The following is a 20,832-nucleotide window of genomic DNA, read 5'->3' as shown; positions in this document are numbered from 1 at the left end:
CCTGTGTGTAGTAATAAATTCTTATGGACATATAATTTTTACTGTCAGGTCTAAACATTAAATTTTTATTTTATGTTTTGTGTTGAATTATAGGATGTAAGAACCAGTAAGGGTCACATGATCCTCACTTTTACCGATGAGAAAACTAAGATGTGCCCAATGGTGTGGCTTAGGTTCTTAGAATCAAATTGGTTCTTACTAATTTATATGTTCAACATACTTAAATTCACTAATTGATTCCAAGAATTTAAACACTTACATCTACTGAAACATAGGTGGGACAGAAGTTTACGTTTCACTGCTTAGGAAGAGAATTAATAGCAGTCGATCAGGTAAATAATATGAAGGCAACAGTGTTCAAGCACCAAACTTTTGAAAAAATTACCTCCTTAAAAATAAAGATAAAATCGTTCAAGGACTAAGAAAAGTGCCCCTTAGGGAAACAGCTTGCCGTCTCCAGCCCAGTCCTTTAAACTTTTTCTCATTCTTGGAAATGCTTCCTTGTGGCTACATCACTACCAATTACCTGGTCCTGAAGGACTGCGATGCACGCCTTGGTGCCCAGTGTTTGTTAAATGTTATTGGAGTGGAGGACGCAACCACAGCAGCCTGCTGGGGCGTACTGACCCTTCCCTTAAGCGTAGCAGTTCTCGCTGATTCAAACTTGATTTTCATTATAGACCCTCTTCTCTTTTCTGACTTACTGATTCGGTTTACCCCACCAAAAAACAGGTCCCAAAGCAAGCCTGGCTGTCAGAACTAGCGTTGCTCACCGGCTCAGCAAGCTTACCCAGCAGTCCTGGAGGCCTGGTGGACTATAAGGCCGCTGGAGTCCAGGGTCTCAAGGAACTGGTGCTGCTGAAGCTTCTCTTCCTATGTCCTTCCGCTCTGCCAGTCTCTGGCGGGCTTTTCCGCAGTGGGAATGAAGGCTGGCGGTGGCTTCAGACAGGCATACTCAGGGTCCTCCAAATGTAGCCAGAAGCACTGTTTCCCACCCTCTGCCTGTAGAGCGGTTCCTGGGAAGAATGATGATTGGCTCAGGTTGGGTCACGCCTCCTCCCACCCCTTGTTGCCAGGCAGTGGGGCAAGGTGATGGGCAGCTCCCCAGGACCACGGAGCAGACGGGAGTGGAAATAGACATGGAAAGGACGATGAGTAGACACAAACCACGTGTGTCCACTGCATCTGGCCAGATTGTCCTTGTTCAGCTAATGCTTTCCTAGTAAGAAAAACAAATTATTTTTAAATTAGGTCATATGGGGAAAAATGTACAGAAATACCTTATTCAGACTAGCTCAAAATGTTTTTGTTCAGAAAAATTCTGATTATGATAATTATATCTCATTTTCTTTTAGGCTCTTGAGCAATACTTGGAAAAATGTAACATGCAAATTGATGATATTGTGACTTTGGTCCGTGGCAAATTGTCCAAGCAGAATCGTGTTACTCTGGGAGCCCTCGTGGTGCTGGATGTTCATGCTAGAGATGTCCTCACAACACTTGTGAAAAAGAAAGTTAGTGATGAATCTGACTTCGAGTGGTTAAGTCAGCTTAGGTACTATTGGCAAGTAAGTGATATCACTGAATGTTATTACATGACAATTTCAGCTCATAGCTTTTTAATTTGTGCTTGCTTCCTCACATGGGAAATAGTATCTGTAATACAGGATTTTTTGCTGATGGCTGACTATACCCACACAAGCATTCTCCAGACTAAAGATTAAGGCAGCCATCTGTACCAAAACCTGTATCTTTATCTATACCCGAATCCATACTCAAATGTATAAATACGTATATAGAGAGACACCCACAGAAATTGAGTGATTATAAAAAAATTCTCATTTTAAATGAGTCATTATGTTTGCTGAATCTGTAAAATATCTGAACTGGGCTGCTTAAAATTGCATTTTTAGATTTTTTGATAATTCTAAAGAATATTAAAAAATCAGACTTTTATTGTGATTTAATCATGAAAGTTTCCTGTTGTTGATCAACTGAAGGAACTGTAAACATGATCCGGAAAGAAGGCTCTATCAGGACACCTGGAGGGGTGGTGATGATGGTCACGACTGGGAAGGCAGGAGGAGTAGAACAGTTAGCACAGTGGACAAGGTGGGCCCAGTTGAGAGTGGGAGGAAGCTGCTGAGGAGGTCTGGAGATACGGACTCAAAAATTCTGAGCAGATTCACTTCTGTGAAAGGCTTAAAGGTATGGAGTGGGAGGAGAAAATGTAAGAACCAGACCCTTGGAAAACCATAGGAGAGGTAGTGGATAAGAGCTCCCTGGGGAGTAATTTCAAATGCCAGACACTTCCTTTACCAGATTTATAACCTGGGCAAGTTACTTACTCTCTGTAAGCATCCATTTTCTTACCTGTAAAATGGCAATAATATAATACACACTCTGTAGTGAAAATGAATTGAACAACTAATTATAAATATAGGAGAACAATGAACTATCAGAGAAATTTTTTTAAAAAATCCCCACTTATATCAAAAAGAGTAAAATACCTAAAATCAAACTTAACCAAGGTGGCGAAAGACTCGCACACTGAAAACTCTAAGACATTGGTGAAGGAAATCGAAGAAGACACAAATAAATGGGAAGATATTTTGTTCTTGTGGATTGGAAAATTAATGTTGTTAAAAAGTTCCTACTACTCAAAGCCATCTACAGATTCACTGCAATCCCTGTCAACATTCCAATGGCATTTTTCACAGAAATAAAACAGTCTTAAAACTTGTGTGCAGCCATAAAAGGCACCAGAGCCAAAGCAGTCTTGAAAAAGAACAGCAAAGCTGGAGGCATCATGCTCCCTGATTTCAAATTATATTACAAAGCTAGAGTAATCGAAACAGAATGGTATTGGCATAAAAACAGGCACATGGGTCAATGGAACAGAAAGGAGAGCCCAGAAGTACACTTAGGCATATATTTCAAATAATTTATGACAAAGGAGCCAAGAATATACAATGGAGAAAGAAACATCTCTTCAATAATAGTGTTGGGAAAACAGCAGCCACGTAGGAGATATTGAAACTGGGCCACTGTTGCACATCATACACAACAATGAACTCAAAATGGATGAAAGACAGGAATGTAAGACTTGAAATCATAAAACTCCTAGAAGAAAACATAGATGTTAAGCCCCTTAATTCAGTCTTGGCAATGATTTTTTTTTTTTTTTTTTTGACCTGGTAACAAAAGCAAAACAAACAAGTGGGACTACATCAAACTAAAAAGTGTCACCCAGCAAAGGAAACCATCAACAAAATGAAAGACAGCTTCCTGAACAGAAGAAAATACTTGCAAATCGCATCTGATAAGGGGTTAACCTCTAAAATATATAAATAACTCCCACAACTCAATAACAAAAACACAAACTACCTGCTTTGAAAATGATCATAGGAGCTGAATCGACATTATTCCAAAGAAGACATACCGACGGTTAACAGGTTCACAAAAAGAGGCTCAGCGTTGCTCACCATCAGGGAGATGAAAATCGAAACCACCGTGAGAGAGTCTGTCGCAACTCTCAGAAGGAGCATTATCAAAAGACAAAAGATAACAAACACTGGTAAGGATGTGGGAGAAAGAGCCATTGTGCAGTGCTGCTGGGAATATGAATTGTGCAGCCGCTGTGGAAAACAAGATGGAGTCTCCTCAAAAAATAAGAAATAGAACTATCCTATATCCAACAGTTCCACTTCTGGGTATTACCTGAAGAAAACAAAAACACCCGGAAAGGTATATGCATGCCCGTGTTTACTGCAGCGAGATTTACAATAAGATATAACAACAACCTGAATGTCCATTGACAGGTAAATGAGTAAAGAACATGTGGTATAGGAGCACCTGGGTGGCTCAGTGGGTTAGAGCCTCTGCCTGCGGCTTGGGGCGAGTCATGATCGCGGCGTCCTGGGATTGAGCCCCGCATCAGGCTCTCTGCTCCGCAGGGAGCCTGCTTCCTCTTCTCTCTCTGCCTGCCTCTCTGCCTACTTGTGATCTCTGTCTGTCAAATAAATAAATAAAATATTTAAAAAAATCTGGTATATATGGAAATGGGATTTATTCAGCTGTTAAAAATGAAATCTTGCCATTTGCAACAACATGGATTGACCTTGAGGACATTACACTAAGTGAAATGAGTCAGACAAAGACAATATGATCTCAAATGTGCAATTTAAAACAAACCAAGCCCACAGACATGGTGCGCAGATTGGTGGTTTCCAGAGGCTGAGAGTGGGAAGGTGGGAGAAATGGGGGAAGGGAGTCAAAAATTATAAACTTCTAGATATAAATAAGTCATGGGCATGTGATACACTGTATGTTGACTATAGTTAATAATACCATATTGCGTTTTTAAAGTTGCTAAGAGTAAATCTTAAAATTCTTATAAGAAAACTGTACTTACATATGATGATAGATCTCACCTAGACTTACTATGATTATTTTATAATATACATGAATATTGGGTAATTATGTTTATAGTTGAAGTTAATGCTATATGTCAATTATACCTTAATTTAAAAAGCTCTAGCAAGTAAAAAGAAAAGAAAATACAGGAGAGAAAAGGAACAAATATATTTTCCAAAGATGCCTACGGAAAAAATTGAAGCCAGAAACTTCAGACTTATCCAAGGAAATTAGATATTCAATTCTTCTACTGAATTGATGATGTCTGAGTGGAATTTTTTTAAGGATTTTTTATTTATTCATTTGAGAGAGCAAGAGCGCTGGGTGGGGGGAGGGGCAGAGGGAGCCGGAGAAGCTGAGCAGGGAGCCCGACCCCGGCCACATCCCAGGACTCCGGGATCATGACCTGAGCTGAAGGCAGACGTTTAACTATCTGAGTCACCCAGGTCCCTCTGAAAAGTGAATTTTAAAGATGTTGTTTCCAACTTGACAGTTACTTATTAAGGAGTTTGAGATTTCATATTACTCAAAATTTTGTAATTTAAATTAACTTCATTTTCTCTGATTTCTCCTAGGAGAATAATTTAGAAACAAAGATGATCAATGCTGGCTTACGATATGGATATGAGTATCTGGGTAATTCCCCTCGGCTGGTTATTACTCCACTCACTGATCGATGTTACAGGTAAACTCACTAATTTAAGGATCTATTGGAAATAAATTTCACCCTTAGACCACTAAATCTTTAAAAGAAACAGATTATCTTCCACTTGGTAAATGTATCCTATGTTATCTTTTCCTAGATTCTTAATATGTTTCTCAACTTGTCCTTCAATTTCTCTTTCTCTGCTGGCTTTTTCCTCTTAGCTCTGGAGCTAAGTATTGCCCAATATTGTTATTGTTATTCACATTGTGCATTTCATCTTTCTTCTTGAAACTTTCTCTTTGTTTTGGATCCTTTGAGGCAGACTGCTTCTTCCCCTGAAACACAGAATTTTCTAGATTTCTGTTTTCATGTGGTGCTTTGTCTCATGCTTCATGGTTTCCCAAACGTTCAAGTCCACTTGCAGGCTTTAATAGCCTACATTCTGAAGATCCACAAGTCTGTATCTCCAGCCAAGGTCTCTCCTGTAAACTTGTGCTACATGCTTTCTGGATATCTCCATTAGGTAACTCATAGGTATTTACACTGAAATTTTTTTCTATCATGCTTCTGACTAATAAAAGGGCTTTAACAACTTTAATCCAAATTTGCATCTCCCATATTCCAAATTGTCTCAAGAACGAAATTAAAGTGTTATTTTTTTCAGATGATCAAAGTCCATTTAGTTCTAATATCAAAGCCAACATCTTTCATCCACTTTGAAACTCCCCTTCTCTCCCAGCTTAAGTTTGACACAAGCCCAAGGCCTGCATCCAGGGAGGCAAATGTGGTCAATCTTTTGTCAGTTTTTTTCTTCTTTTGTCAGTTTTATCCCTGTCCTTTGCATTCATCCCTCCATAGCTCACCTGTGGCTCCTCCAGTCTTGGGGTTAATGAAGAAGGGGAGAAGCAAAGGGAAAGGTGGTTTCATGGGTGACAAGTGTCTTGTGTGGAAACTATCTCTTGGCTGTTTAGTGTCCTCAATGAAGACACAAGCTTAGATGTGCCAGATCTCCCACGGGATATTTATGTCAGTTCTTTGGAAATCCCCCCCACCCCACCCCACCCCACTCTGCTACCAGTCACCTGTGGAAAATGCCTTCTCTGGTGGCTGCTGGTGACTTGCTTCAGCCTCTCTCTGAGGTCAGCTACATACAGACACTCACCTTGGTGTCTTCTCTCGTGTTAGGTGGGCCTCCTCCACAGAGTCCCATTCAACATGACCCAAATCTAGCTTCCTTCTGGTGGGATCTATAGCTGGTCAGATGATAAATACACATTTATTTTGCCAGTAGTATGACTACATCTCTCTTACTGTCACTGTTTTCCCCAGCTCTGCCCTCAGGAATAGCTATAGGCATTCTTTTGACTTGAAATATTTTAAGTCATGATTGCACTCGCAGTTCCTGTGTTACACAAACTCCAGGGGTCAGTGAGCCAAGGTTTCTGAAGAGTTCTCTAAAGCTCCTCAGGTAGTTTGGGAGAGGGGCAAGTGCGTTCTTCTCTACAGAGGGACCAGAAATAAACAACACACTAACAGCTCTTTCCAAAGATCTTTACTCTTAACCTCTCTTACAAGCTTCCTAGCCACTTTCTGTATGCCTGGTGCTAGGTGACCAATGTTCCTATCTGTAAGATATGATGATCTGGCATAGATTGTTCTATTTATATTCTGTTATGCATTTTTTACACCTGATATTTATATGTATTTACCAAAACTTTATCATTGTCTTAACTCACCATTGCTTCTTCCTTTGCCTTCTTTCTGGTTTCATTTTTCTTCTTACTAGGCAATATCCTTTAGTAATGGTTTCAGCGAGGCTCTGCAAGTAGTGAGCTCTAACAGTCTTTGTCTAAAAATGCCTTTTTAGACGAAATGTGGTCTTCATTCATTTATTAAATGATAAGATAGCTAGGTATAGAACTGCAAGTGAACCTAATTTCCCCTCAGGTCCCTGGAGATACTGGTCTCCTGGTGTTCATTGGTACTGCTCAGTTGTCTGTTACTGCAATTCTCTTTGTAGGTAATTTTTTTCTATCATGGTTTTTAAGATTTCCTCTGTATTGTTGAGGTTCACTGTAATGTTACTATATGTGGGTGAGCTTTTATGTATCCCACTTGAAACTTTTCAGTTCATATCTTTCTTCAATTCTGGAAAATTCTCAGCCATTCCTTTTAATTTTTTTATTTGGGTGGGGGAGGGAGTGAGGAGGAGAGGGGTAGAGAGAGATGGAGAGAGAGAATCTTAAACAGTCTCAATGCCCAGTGCGTGGACCCTGAGATCATGAGCTGAGCTGAAACTAAGAGTCGGATGCTTAACCCACTGAGCCACCCAGGTGCCCCACAGCCATTGCTTTTTAGATTTTGCTTTTTTCCTGTTCTCTTTTTTTTTCTTTGTCTCTCAGCTTTTCTGATATCCCATCTTGGTCTCTTCCTGGGTGATTTCCTCATATTTATTTTGTGCATAATTCTGCTCTTTATGTTTACTCTGCCATTTAATCTGGTAACTTTCTAAAAAGTCCAGTAACTGTATTTTTCATTGCTAGATTTCAAGTTTTCTCTTTTATGAAACTGATTTTTCTCACAATTTTCTTACGTCTCTTGCTTTTTGGAAAAAGATTTATTTATTTTAGAGAAAGAGAAAGTGGGTGGGGGGAGGAATGATGGGGGGCAAGTCAAGCAGGTTCTGTGTTGAGTATAGAGCATGATGCGGGGCCCAATCTCACGACACTGAGACCACACCTGAGCCAAAACCGAGAGTCGGACGCTTAACCAACGGTACCACCCAGTCGGCCCTGTCTATTGCTTTTTATTTAAGATTTCGTTAAATAAACCATCAGGAAAGCAGAGTACCGTGTATATAGTAATTCTCCCGCACCTTTGTCCATCTGCCACTGCAGGTCTGACTCTTAACTTTGATCTGTCTCTCTGTCTCTCTCTCTCTCTGTGTGGTTTTACTATGAGCTCATTTTGGGAAAGGTTTGTTTTCTCAGCTGTGGAGGTGTCCATGTGGAGCAGTGTCACATTTATCTCTTAAAAGAGCTTTAGGGTTTTCTTTGGTCCAAAACAACATTTCAGTGTTAATTTCTCAGTTTGGGTTCATGTGCCCATGGATATTGAAAATTTTGACCCTACCCCCAGGAAGGATTTCCACAGGGAGCTGCCATGAAGGGTAAGCTTCCTGTCTCCTCTGTAGTTGATCTTCATCTTTCTTGAGTAGAGGCTGCTAGAATAATTTTAGTTTCCATTTAGAGATAAACCAGCTTTCCAAGGCTTTTGGGTTTATATACGTGAATCCATTCCAGCTCTTCACCTTACTCAATATAAGAATTTTTCTGTTTTGGGGCATCTGTATGGCGCCGTTGGTTAAGCGTCCAACTCTTGGTTTTGGTTCAGGTCGTGATCACAGGGTTGTGAGATTGGGCCTCGTGTCGGCCTCTGGGCTCAACATGGAGTCTGCTTAAGACTTTCTCTTTCTCTCTCTGCTCCCTGCCCCTCCTTGCTAGATCTCTTTCTCTCAAATAAATAAATCTAAAAAAAAAAAAGAATTTTTCTGTTTCCGTGTGGTTGTAAATACACTTGCGTGTGTTTGTATGCAGATCCCCAAACAACTCGCGCCTCTCTAGCTTTAGCACTCAATTACAGACGGCTCTGCGTTCCCTCTTCATTGGTGATTTCTCTTTCATTCTTTCGAAATGGCTGGTATTTCAAAAGTTACTATTTGGACTTTTTTGTGGAGCATTTCTGAGGGCCTGCAGTTGCGGGGGTGGCGTGGTTGGGCGTCAGCAAAATTCCCCGTTTTGACCCGAATCAACGTTGAATTCCAAGTGTGCTTGCTCTGATTCTGTCGTATATAATCAGCGCTTCAGAAGTAAAATACAGTAACAGATAAAGTAGGCCGCCGTCCGAGAGTCTCAGAGGTTCATGGGAAGGAAGAAATTATTGAAGAGGAAGTGGAAAATTTGGCTCTCAGTTTAAACTTCTCCTCTTCTCATAATATATATTAAAAATGACATTATTCTATAAAGGTTGTTTATTTCTTCTATTTCAGAACCTTGTTCGGAGCCCTTCACCTGCACCTCGGAGGAGCCCCTGAGGGGCCAGCTGGCACTGGGAAGACTGAAACTACCAAAGATTTAGCAAAAGCAGTGGCCAAACAATGTGTTGTTTTCAACTGTTCTGATGGGCTGGATTATCTGGCTTTAGGAAAATTCTTTAAGGTTTGAATTGACTCATTTCTTTACAAAATACCAGCTCAGAGAGGGAAGTTATTTATAATGAAACATAATTTCATGCAAGTAAAAGACTTATTGTAAGTTAAGTAAAATTAAAGCACTATCTCTATTCTCCAGAGAAGCGGGGTTATTTCAAAAGCTCACCGGAGAAGGAGCTCTACTCGTGTCTCCAGGCCCTGCTGCTGTGGGTCAGCATGACTGATAGGTAGGAGGGCTGTGCCTTCAGTGCGTTGAGGCCGCTAAAAATTTGAGAACCGTGACATCAAGTAAAGACTGTGGGAAATCTAAAGTCTTTAACCTGTAGGTCTTATTAACCAGTTAATGATTCAGTAATTTACTTTCATAGATACTCTCTAGTTAATCTTTTCTTGCAAACTTAAAATCCTTGTTTTTTTTTTTTCTTATACTGAGTCAGACTCCCACTCTAGGCATCTGTAAGATTACAAACGAGGATTAAAAATTAATCATAACATTCCTGTCTATAAAACTTGTTGCTAACTGGCTGTTATTCTTTAAAATGTTAGCTGGAACAGTCGAACACAGAATTATCCATTTGGGATTATAGGTTCTGTTTATTTGCTTATGTCCATTTCTCAGTAAAGTTTCTGTAATTTTGATTTTTTAAGATTCTCTAATTATTTTCCAAAATTTCTTCAGAAAAGTTAACATTTAAAAAGAAATCTGAACGAAACAAAAAATATATATATACCAATCCTACCCTGTACAGTAAACTGTTCCTGGCTGGCATAGGCAAGGTTATTTTATAACAGATTTGGAATATAAAAAATCTCTATATTTGTGATGCTGAAACAATTAGGATAAGATTTTAAAAGTCAAAATTATGATAACATATCAAGAAAACATTTGAATGACAAATGACCACTTTAATCATACTCTATAATGATGTACAACCTTGTTGTAATGATTTTTAAGAAAGAATAGTAAGTCAAAAAGAGTCTCTGTGTAGTTTAGTTTGAATAGCCATTATATTCCTAAACATTTAAGAAAAGTCTGGCACGTACTACTCAATTTTTGAATGATATTCTTAATTCCTTGATACAGTCATATACTTTTAGTATTAAAGTTGCCTACTGATAAATATTATTGGTTATATAGATACTTTGTGTGACGATCACGCTGAATAATAGGGTACAGGATCAAAAAGATGTGGGAATTACTCTTAAGAACTTCACAATTCTGATAACTATTTGAATGTGTGACTCATAAGTATTTTTTGTTCTCTGTGGTTTCTAATCCTCTTATTATATGTAGAGATCAAAGTCATAGTAGCTAATAAAAATGTTCTATTCTTTGAAATGGACAGAGTTTTCATTTAATTCAGTGTGGTCAGTAGATGGAACTGTGTACAAATCCAAGGTCAGCCTCTATTAGCTCTGTGGCCTTGTACTAATTACTTAATATCTCGTATGATACAGTCTTAATTTCTTTGCATGAAAGATACATGCATCATGCCTGAAACATACCAGCTACTCAATGAAACACACACACACACGTGTGTGTGTATATATGCACACATACAATCTACAGAATGCAGATTCAATAAATATTGAATTGATTTTTTAAAGTAAATTTGGATTTGGCTGAGCTACTCAAGCTTGGTGGTCCAGTTTTCTTTAATGCTCAAATGGCACATATTTGTGGGTAGCTGTGAGTTAGAGGTACAAACTAGGGCCTCAAACTGTGTAAGTTGTCTATTAAGGGGCTCAGACCACAAAATAGTCTCATTAGCAACAGAAGTCATCTTATTTAGAGAATTATTATAATCTACTCTATGAAGTTCATATAGAAAAAGCAAACAAAATCAACTTGTACATAAAAAGCAAGAAAGACTTTGAGATTACAGGTATACATCTAAATGTCAAAAGATACACAGAAGTAAAAAGCAATCGATCAAATGGACAATTTTCCAATTGATCAAACTCCTTACTCCTGTAGAATAATGGATTTCTAAAAAAAAATAATAATAATATGCTGTCTTTAAAGATAAAGGTGAATAAGCAATTTCCTTGATAGGATATTAAATCCTTGAAAATATCAGGTGAAAATGCAACATTTCAATGCAATATTTAATCAGATAAAATTGAAAAATTTCATTACTCTTTTCTCCCAGGGACTGTTATCTTGTGGAGCCTGGGCTTGCTTTGATGAGTTTAACAGAATTGATTTGGAAGTACTGTCTGTGGTTGCTCAACAAATTCTTACTATCCAAAGAGGTAATGGACTGGTTTGTCTTTGCATTATGTCAAAACAGTAGAAATATGGAAGATGACAGATGGCACAAGTTGCATTTAAATGTGGAATTGCTAAGTCATTTCATTCTTGATGACCCACAGGTATTAATGCAGGCGTCGATATACTAGTGTTTGAAGGAACTGAGTTAAAACTTGACCCTACATGTGCTGTCTTTATAACCATGAACCCTGGATATGCTGGGCGATCAGAACTGCCGGATAATCTGAAGGTACAGAATGCCAATTAGATCATCTGTTTCCTTTCTGTACTATACTAAGTTAATATGTAAAAAGAAAGGACACACTCTCCTTGAATTTTATGCAAAATATTTGCTTTGGACATTGTATTTTAGAAAACTGTTTCAGAAAACAATTTTACTTTTTTTTAAAGATTTTATTTATCCATTAGAGAGAGAGACAGAGCACAAGCAGAGGGAGTGGCAGAGGAAGAGAGAGAAGCAGGCTCCCTACTGAGCTGGGAGCACGACATGGGGCTTGATCCCAGGACACTGAGATCATGACCTGAGCCGAAGTCAGATGCTTAACCACCTGAGCCATCCAGGTGCCCCTTGAAAATCATTTTTAAAGCTTTGAATACCGTTAAAGAATGAATGAGCAAAGTGGATACAACTTCCAAACTGACATTTAAACACTGATAATTACGGGAAATTAGAAAATACAGGAAATACTGAAAAAGATACCCATTCTATTGCTTACTATATTGTATCCTGCAGTTTTAAGTATCTTTTAAAAGGCAAATTTTAAATGGTAGAATCCAGCAGTTGTGAATGTTGTTGTTTTTTCTTTTTTTCAGGTTAATATTATGAGAATTTTCCTATTAAAAACATAATTCAAACTAAATAAATTTACGGAACTGCATCTTACTGTTGGACGCTTAGGTTGCTTTTCGTTTTCCTTCATCATAAATAATATTGCAATGGGCAGTTTTTACTTAAGACTTTTGTCTGTTTTAAAATAGTTCCTTAAATATGGTCATAGGACAAAGAGCTGTGTTGCTAAATTGCTTCCCAACAGAGGTTGAAATAATTCACAGCCCACATCAATTCTCAATTGACCTTTATACCCAACACTAATTTATTTTTCCTGAGAAAAGAAGCAAAGCACTTTGCTAATTGACTAGACTAAATTCTTCACTTAAAAAAAAACCACATACACAAAAACTTGATTATGAGAGAAATAGGACATTCCCCCGTACCTTGGGCATTTTTTAAAATTTATTACATTTTATTTTATTGCATTTATGACTAGAGCATGGAGAACAATGTTGAAGAATAACTCAGTTGTAATTGCAGATCCAAAACCAAGTCTTCTGACTCTAAGCTGGTCTTCCCATGTTAGGCTGACAGCTTCTTAGACTAGTTGAGGAATTTTTCTTTTCCACTGAAGACACTTTTGATTCAACTAATTGCTACAATGTATTTCAGTATTTCCATTCCATGCACTTTTATGTATTAGATGAGATGTTTTAATACTTTGCTTTAGTGAAGGAAAGTATGATTAAAAAATAAAAACTGGTAAATCCTCTTTTATCTAAGAAGCGTTCTGCAATTTTCATTGTGAATTACATTTGAGGAGCTCTTTTTGTAGCAGTTCTTTCGTTTGCCTACGTTTTTCTTTTCTTCAGTAGATCAATCTGAATACATAGTATTTGTAAAGGCAAAAACCTGTGACTAGCTAATCATATAAGCTGGGGCTATTATTAATGGAGTCTGTTCATGCCCTATGCAGTGTGTGTCACAGTCTTATGGACTGTGCATGTTGATATGGCGTCAAAATACCCACCTTGTGGTTCTGTAGGTGATGCATCTTCCTTCTCCTTCAGACCAAAAACTGCTCTCAAATTCTGATAGCTTTGTTGTTGTTCTTCCTACTGTGCAGTCTTCTTGGTTAGAGTGGCTACAGAACATCCGTTTTCAAGTACAAATGGAAATACCTAACAGTTTTGAAAAAATGTCTTAGTCTGAAAAGAAACAGTTCTTCCTTAAGGAAAAAAAAAAAAAACCACAAAAAACAAACAAAAAACAACTTACTGAGATCCGGAGAATGTCTTTAGAGTTGTCTTTGAGGCTTCCCTCTTCACCCAGTGACTCAGCCAGTCGCCAAAACCAGGCATCCTGTTGTACAAAAGCCTTATCGTTCTCGCTGCTCTAGCTTAGTCCGAGACCACACATTCCTTCCATCCCCCCTCACTCTTCCCCTGTGTGTCTTACTGCAGCAGCTCACTTGTCACCAATCTCTTCCCTACTAAAATAAACTACCGTGAATTCCCCATTATAATCCTACCGGCGTCTTCGGAAGCAATCTAATCCTATAGTTTCCAGACTTAAGAAGCTATTGGGTTTTGTGGTTGTTGTTGTTGTTGTTTTGCCTACAGAAAAAAGTTCAAAGTTCTTGGCCTGATCTACAAGAATCTTGGAACTCGGACCCAGTTGTATCTGTCCTGCCATCTCCCTACACCTATGTTTTCATGGAAATAGTCCCATTTTGACATCCTATACATCAAGATAAGATCTGCATAGTGAGCAATTGCTGAAGCTCATTGCTGCATTAGAGACGCTGTGTTTAATATTAAAACTATTCTGAAGAATCAGTATTCAATAAACATTTCAGAATAGTTGCACGTTAGAAGCCATGGTGAAATGGAGATATTCTAGGTCTTCTAATGTCACAAAGTCAATAACCTGGTGTATAGCTTTCTAGAAGAATAATGCTCATGTTGATTACCTGTATCACAATTTATTCAAGCCCTGGTATGATACTGGAGCTATACTCTTCTTTTAGACTCAAGAAAGTACATCATTGACTAAGCCAAAATCAAACTTAATTTTTTTAAGAGCACTAAATTACCTTTAAACATATTGCTATTACTAACAAATTATTTCTGACACATTCCAAATCACACCATATCCTATCAGTGTTTCTCACACACTGAGAATCATCGAATTAGAATATTCACCTAAAAATATTTTGAGCGGGATGCTTTTCTCTGTGATCAGTGGGAATCGATTCAGTGGGAATCGATGTTAAATCGATTCCCATTGGGTGATTTTGAGCAGATGAACATCACGATGACCCCTTGAAATGTCTTTACCACTCTCCATTTTTTGTTCTCTTGGCCACGATCTGTCTGTTCCATGGTGTTCCATGGCCATATTGCTAGTGTGTCTGAGAGACTCTGAATAGGAATTTGTGAAATATCTGATGTGGTCAGGGGGAAACCTACACCACACAGACCTGGATGGTCACCTAAAACTAACAGCAGTTGATATGGTCGTAGAAAGACCACACCACCCGCACCAAGTCAGGGACCCACTGACTGACCAGCTCATTCATTCATTCTTTTATTCATGAAGAGAAATAGTTGTTGAGAACCTACCCTTTTAAAGAGGTACCATCTGTATAGTAATTCTCTTACCTTCTCTTTTCCTCAAGTATGTAGCGGTTTCCAGCACTTGCTTAAGCTTCTCTGTTCCCAGTTTATTTGCTCAAGCTGTATATTTTTAACATTTTATTCTTTATTTAATGGTCACCATACTGAAATAGCAGTCCTAAGCCTCTAGTTAGTAATTAACATAACACATTGGAAGGATCTTGCTCAATGCCAATCTTTCATTTGTTCTCAACCTGGAATAATCATAACAGATCAGTTAGGCAAGACGTCTTTTTTCCTATTTGCCTGTGTTTCAGGTAACTCAATGAATTCCAGGTAACTCAATGAATTCCTAGAAGATATTTATAAACTATCTGAACAAAATTGCCTTTTTTTTTTTTTTTTTTTTAAGGAATGACTATCTGTCTCAGTCACTACAGCATGTCCCTCTCAATCTTGGGGTTGGGAATTCAAACCCCACAGTGGGCATGGAGCCTACTTTGAAAAAAAATTGCCATTTTTCTCTTTAGTACACAAAGGTCCTGACTTACTCTATGAGCTATTGAAGTAGGTCCTGACACATACTGGCATTCTAAACTTAAATTTTCTGTCTTTCTGTCTTTCTTTCTTTCTTTTTTTAAAGATTTATTTATTTGACAGAGAGAGATATCACAAGTAGGCAGAGAGGCAGGCAGAGAGAGAGAGGAGGAAGCAGGCTCCCTGCTGATCAGTGAGCCCGATGCGGGGCTCGATTCCAGGACCCTGGGATCATGACCTGAGCCGAAGGCAGAGGCTTTAACCCACTGAGCCACCCAGGCGCCCCTGAACTTAAGAAAACTTAAGTTTTCTTAAAGATTGACATGGTGGCTGCAAATTCAAAAAGGTTAAAAATATCTCAAAATACCTTATTTATCTAACATAGGCTTGTTATTGGGAGTTATCTGATTAGCCTGCAGCCTACAACTAAATAGATTCCAAGACAGCCTCACTTGAAGTCTGGTCTCCCAGTACCATGCATTTTCTCACCAGCCCAGATGAAAAGCCCAGCTTTTGGACATCCCAGAAGACTTGAATATATTTTCCCTATAACCTGTCACTTCCCAAGAAGAAGAGAGCATAAGTGATACTCAGCATGTGATTTAATAATTCACCCAAAATCTAAGTATCATGAATGTTTGTGAGTGTTCTCAAAGCATAATGTAAGGAAAAAGAGTGATACAAAAGTTAATGATATTTATTATATAACAATTACAAAAAACCCTTTTTTAAAATTAAGTGTTTTTATCCATATGATCTGGATGTTGTAATTGAACGTTATTGCAGAAAAGCTATACAGGCATAACACGAAACAGGACACATAACAGGAAATGCACAGTAGGGTTGCCTTACAAGGGTCTTTTCAAAAATATCTTTTCTGCACTCCTCCAGGCTCTGTTTCGGACAGTAGCAATGATGGTGCCTGACTATGCCATGATTGCTGAAATAGTCCTGTACTCCTGTGGGTTTGTCACAGCTCGGCCACTCTCAGTAAAAATTGTGGCCACCTACCGCTTGTGTTCAGAGCAATTGTCCTCGCAACATCACTATGACTACGGCATGAGAGCCGTGAAGTCCGTGCTTACCGCTGCTGGGAATCTGAAGGTAGACAACTCGAGTTATTTCTTACTCAGGAATTTTCTGTTCCTAAATCGCAGGACCCTGTGTCTTTACAGAGTTCCAGTAACTGGTCGGTTTCATCAGCTGAAAAAATCCAGCTATTATACTAAAAAAGAGTTGATCATTTGCACATGTGAAAAAGGAAATTTTATGATTTGTAAAATCTTAGACATAATTCTTATTGATTTGAATTCTGCTCTGTAATTTTATTTTATTTTATTTTTTTTTTAGGTACATCTTTTTTTTTTTTTTTTTTTTTTTTAAGATTTTATTTATTTATTTGACAGAGAGATCACAGCAGGCAGAGAGGCAGGCAGAGAGAGAGGAGGAAGCAGGCTCCCCTAGAGAGCAGAGAGCCCGATGCGGGGCTCGATCCCAGGACTCCGAGATCATGACCTGAGCCAAAGGCAGCGGCTTAACCCACTGAGCCACCCAGGCGCCCCTGCTCTGTAATTTTAAATGTTAAAAATAGGTACTACCAAGGAATGAAATTCCTTGCTGCTGAGAAATATTTTGAAGGCTTTCAGTCTATATGAACATGCATAGCTTTAAAGGAAAAAATGTATAATTAATAAATATATACAAATGTGCCAAAACATTATCAATTGATATAATTATGTAACTACAGCCCATTGTGGACTAGCAGTTACAGATTTGCAATATAATGTTTGCATTTTAAAATGGTATAAATCTATATGGATGGAAAAATCCAAATATTTTAAGACTTCTGTAACTTTTCATTGAAAATATTTTATGGAGGTGTGAACTCTGTGTATTAGTTCTTTATGAAACAAAGCAAGGTAGGCTATAGTTAATAGCAAAGTGGAAAATGTGACCTTGGAGTTTATAAAATTTTTATGTTCATGTTTTATAGGAGAAAGGATTTTAAAATATATTCTACATGATTAAGAACAATGGCATGCATTTTTATCTTCTGTAATAAACGGTACTGAGAATTCTGATACATAGTGGTGATATTCCATTTCACATTAGCCTAGAATAACTGCATGTCATTGTTTTTTGCAATAAGCCAATGCAACTAGAAGTAACAATTTTTATTAACTTAGCATGTCAGGATTACTGTGGTCAGATAATGGGAAAGATAATGCATTGTCTAGTGTATGTTATCACTGACATCTTGACTGTGGAATTGAGCTATTAAAGTTATACAGCAAATGAATCCTGCAAATGAATCCTTTCATTCTTTGTCAAAAGCTAATTTAGAATTGTTGAAAGTGTTAGCTTGAATATTTTGAAGTTTGTTTTTATTATATCAAGGAACAATTTAAACATTTGCTTTAAAATAATAGCTTCTCTAATGACAAAATAGACTTTAGACACCTCATAATTTAAGTGTGGTTAGACTGATCCGAAGACAACCTATGAGCAGGGTGACCTTTGGCATTAGGTTCTCTGAACTTTACTGCTGGCGCCACTGACTTTGTAAGGATAAATCCAGTTGAGTTGGAACATGGAATTTTTTAGGTAGAAAGATTCTAGAGGGAAGGAGTGAGGGTTCTGGAAAATTAAATGCATGATTGTAGGAGAAACTTTGGAGTGAGGTGTTGAATAAAGTATTGAAGTCGAGAGAAATAATTTGAAATTCATATTTTTGTGAACTCTGCACACCTTATTATGGGCCTGAGCAACAGGTTCGGAGTTCAACTAGATTTTTAGTAAACTTTGGGGTTACCACAAGTGTTTTGGAATCTTTTCAAAACCTAAAATTATTAACAATCCAATTAAATGAAAATAAATGAGAAAAATTTTATGTGGGTTTAAATTGTCTTTGGGGCCTATGTGTGTATACGTGTGTGTGTGTGTGTGTGTGTGTGTGTGTGTGTGTGAGAACATGTAGGGGGCGCACTTAGCTGATGGCAATATCATCATGAGTGTATTTTCTTTTAGCTGAAATACCCAAATGAAAATGAAGAAATTTTGCTGCTTAGATCTATTATTGATGTAAATCTGCCAAAATTTTTGTCCCATGATTTACCACTCTTTGAGGTAAGGATATTTGTTATTTTGGCGTATCAGAATTTTTATAATAATGTATTTATCAACTGTCCAAGTTTGCAACTCCTTATGAGAAACTTCTACAGAAAATAATGACATGGCACAGAGAAACATAGATCATTCCATGTTTTACTGGAAGTGTGTTTAGTTCTGTTGTTTCAGGTGACTTTCAAGAAGCTGGGATTTTTAAATTGTACTTTTTAAAAACTGTGTAACATAAATAAGCACACAAAAGTTACAAAGTCTGCTTGCTGATAAATTGCACTAGAATGTAGGCTCCTTGAAGGAAAATAACAGGTCTAACCCACCACTGAATCCTTTGCACAGAAAAGGTACTTGACAAATGTTTGTTAAATTAATAATTGAAGAAATTTATTAAAAAGCTTAGTTTCTTGGGACACCTGAGTGTCTTGGTTGGGTAAGCGTCCACCTTCAGCTCAGGTCACGATCCCAGGGTCCTGGGAGGGAGCCCCGCATCTCACTCCTTGCTCAGTGGGGAGTCTGTTTCTCCCTCTGCTGCAGCTCCCCGGGCTTGTGCTTTCTCTCGTTCTCTGATAAATAAATCAAATCTTTAAAAAAATTAATAAAAAGCCTAATTTCTTTAAAAGAATGTAATGGCTTTTATGAAATTGATGTTTTTCAGGATGATTTAAAGGGAGAACTAAGTTTAATAATATGGTGCACTGGCATCTCTCTGATTTCTGCCTCCGTCATTACATGGCCTTCTCTGGGTGTATTTGTGTTTGAATCTTCTTCTCCTTTCTGTTATAAAGACACCAGTCCTTGGACTTAAGGCCCAGTATAACCTCTTCTTAATTTATCTAATAATATCTGCAAAGATCCCATTTCCAAATGAGGTTACGTTTTGAGGTTTTATTTGGGCATGAATCTTTGAAGGGCACTAAGCTGATTAGCCACCACAATGATTAAAATACCTTTGAACTGATTTTTGTATGTTCATTGTTTTAACAAATCCAGGCATTCTTTTTTATCTTTTCTCTATTAAATTGTCTTTGTGCCTTTGTTGAGAATGAATTGGTCAAGTTGTGTGGGGGTCTCTTTCTGGGCTCCCCATTGTGTTCCATTGTTATATTTGTCTATCATTATACTAATATGAAACTGTCTTTATAATAAGCCTTGAAATAGATCATAGTTGTCTAACTTTTTAACTTAAAAGTATTGTAAAACTGTAAAATTTCTAGAAGAAAACAGGAGACAGCTCTTGTGACTTTGGGATAGGCAAAAATTTCTTAAACACGGCACCAAAAGCACAACGCGTAAAACAATAAATCGATAAAATGGACTCTTCAAAATGTAAAGGTTTGCTCTTTGAAAGGCACTGGTCAGAGGATGAAAGACAAGTTGCAAACTAGGAAAAATATTTGCAAATTTAGGTTTATGATGAAGGACTCGTATACAGAATATTTAAAGAATGGTCAAAACTTACCATTAAGAAAAAAAACCATTAAAAGCAGGCAAAAGATTTGAAGAGGGACTTCACTAAAGAACATACACATAAATCAAATAAGCACATGCAAAACATTAGTCATCAGGAAATGCACATTGAAGAAGCCGCAGTAAGACAGTGTGACGTACCTATTAGTGTGGGTAAAATTAAAAAGACCAACCATAACAAATATTAGAAGTGTTATACACTGCTGGAGTGAATGCACAATAATACAACCACTTTGGAAAGCAGATAGTTTCTTAAAATATTAAACACATAACCCCCATATTATCCAGGTTTTCCATTCTTCAGTATTCAACCAAGAGAAATGGAAGTCATTTGTCCATACAAAGAGTTGTATATAGTGTTCATAGCAGTTTTGTTTGCAATGGCCCAAAACTGGAAACAATGAAAGAAAATATCCATCAACAGGGGAATGGATTTGAAAGTAATACTTGTATTCAACGAACTATTAAATCATGGTGTCACATGTGGGAATCTCCACATCTTTATGCTGAGTGAAAAGAAGTCACACAGAAAAAAAGTGATACCTGTAATGTGTAACTTCATCTATATTCAATTCTAGAGAATGCAAATAAAAATAGTAACAGAAAGAAAATTAGTGGATTCCCGGTGATGGAGGTGTGAGGGGGCAAAGAGAGAAGGGAAGGAGATTACGAAAGGTAACAAGGTGACTTCTGGGAGACATATGTTGATTATCTTGATTGATTTGATGACTCCACTAACCCAGTTGTGGTATATAGAGTTCATTGCAT

The 20,832-nt window shown here is 37.7% G+C and overlaps 1 protein-coding gene across 1 annotated transcript in view; it reads left to right on the top strand.

Annotated features, from left to right (window-relative positions):
* The window catches only part of LOC111156405 (dynein axonemal heavy chain 7), a 263,890-nt gene that overhangs the window by 86,978 nt on the left and 156,080 nt on the right, over window positions 1–20,832 (top strand). Inside the window, exons 23-29 of the mRNA XM_022517313.1 lie at window positions 1,356–1,568; window positions 4,992–5,101; window positions 9,111–9,279; window positions 11,426–11,528; window positions 11,649–11,776; window positions 16,366–16,578; window positions 18,502–18,600. Of these exons, the coding sequence (XP_022373021.1) occupies window positions 1,356–1,568; window positions 4,992–5,101; window positions 9,111–9,279; window positions 11,426–11,528; window positions 11,649–11,776; window positions 16,366–16,578; window positions 18,502–18,600 (1,035 nt within the window). The remainder of the gene's footprint in view (window positions 1–1,355; window positions 1,569–4,991; window positions 5,102–9,110; window positions 9,280–11,425; window positions 11,529–11,648; window positions 11,777–16,365; window positions 16,579–18,501; window positions 18,601–20,832) is intronic.

Source organism: Enhydra lutris, unplaced genomic scaffold (genome assembly GCF_002288905.1).
Source record: "Enhydra lutris kenyoni isolate GAN:26980312 unplaced genomic scaffold, ASM228890v2 scaffoldscaffold1, whole genome shotgun sequence".
Taxonomy (NCBI): domain Eukaryota; kingdom Metazoa; phylum Chordata; class Mammalia; order Carnivora; family Mustelidae; genus Enhydra; species Enhydra lutris.
Note: the sequence above shows the minus strand (reverse complement) of the source record. Positions and strands in the feature narration are given on the sequence as shown.